Below are 1253 nucleotides of genomic sequence, written 5' to 3' on the forward strand. Positions count from 1 at the left end.
GAGGGAGATTGAGGCTAGAAGGAAGAAGTTTTGGATGCTGAGGGTGGTGAGAGCCTGGCCCAGGTTGCCCCAAGAGGTGGTCGCTGCCCCATCCCTGGGACCATTCCAGGTGAGGTTGAACTTGAGCCACCTGCTCTAGGTTTGAAGGTCCCTTCCCACCCAAACCAGGCTGCGATAAGCCATGAACAGCAGCTGGCAGCACGGGAGGTGGGGAGAAGGGTCCGTGGGGTTCCAGACGGGTCTTTGCTCCGAGCCAGACCTGCGGGGTGGTCGGCAGAAGCTGCTTGGGAACCCATCCCTCCTCCCCTGAGCCCCGTCTGGTGGGCAGTGAGGAATCTGGTGCTTTGTTGCTCCAAAGCATCTCCTTGAAACCCTCCAAGATGTTGAGGTGGTGACGGGGAGCAGCATTCCTCCCCCAGGGCCTTCCCCAGGCCTGGAACTGTCACCCAGGGTGGTACCTGCATGGGTGTGACGTGTTCCAACGCAGTCTCTGGTTCTTTGGGTCCTTTGGTGGTTTAGGGACACAACAGGTGGTTTTACAGATTATTTTTGCCGCTGCCTAGAGAGTTCTGTTGAGAATCGTGGAATTGTTTGGGTTGGAAGAGACCTTGGAGCTTCTCAAGTCCAACCATCCCCCCAACACCACCAGGTGCCCCCAACCCCTGTCCCTCACCCCACATCTCCACGGCTTGGGAACCCCTCCAGGGGTGGCGGCTCCACACTGACCCCCGCCAGGGGTGGGGGCCTCCCCACTGCCCTGGCACAGCCCTGGGCAACCCTCCAGGGGCAGAAGTTGTTCCAGACTCCACTCGCGTTGCCTTGCAGCGATCTCGGAGGTGAACGGGATGCTGGGGAAGAACATGGCCAAGTTCTGCTCTGGGGACTACACCCCAGGGGTGGTTCCTGCAGAGACCAGACACCTCGACCCTCTCCTGAGCGCCGCCTCGACGTCGCCCCCGCCGCAGGTCCCCGGCAAAGGCCTGGATGGTAAATTCTTCCAACCCTTTCCTCTCTTCAGCCTTGGCGTGACCAGGAGCTGGACTAGGGGTCAGCAAACTGAGCTGGGGGGATTCAGTCGGCCGGGTCTGGGCTCCAAAATGGAACAAAGGAGAAAAAAAGGGGGGGGAACCCAGCTCCTGGTGTTGTGGTACTCTGGGTGAACTTTCTCCTCGTCTGGGAGTTGTTCCTACGAATTTTCTCCTCCTGTTCAGGTGGCACCTCCTGGGTTCCAGTTGGTGCCCGTTGCCCCTTGT

General features: G+C 59.8%; 1 protein-coding gene across 1 annotated transcript in view; it reads left to right on the forward strand.

Annotated features, from left to right (window-relative positions):
• The window catches only part of LOC103775670 (long-chain fatty acid transport protein 1-like), a gene marked incomplete at both ends in the record, with an annotated part of 3314 nt that overhangs the window by 878 nt on the left and 1183 nt on the right, over positions 1–1253 (forward strand). Inside the window, one exon of the mRNA XM_008943140.1 lies at positions 826–987. Within this exon, the coding sequence (XP_008941388.1) occupies positions 826–987 (162 nt within the window). The remainder of the gene's footprint in view (positions 1–825; positions 988–1253) is intronic.

This window comes from Merops nubicus, unplaced genomic scaffold, assembly GCF_000691845.1.
Source record: "Merops nubicus isolate BGI_N331 unplaced genomic scaffold, ASM69184v1 scaffold28766, whole genome shotgun sequence".
NCBI classification, from domain to species: Eukaryota; Metazoa; Chordata; class Aves; order Coraciiformes; family Meropidae; genus Merops; species Merops nubicus.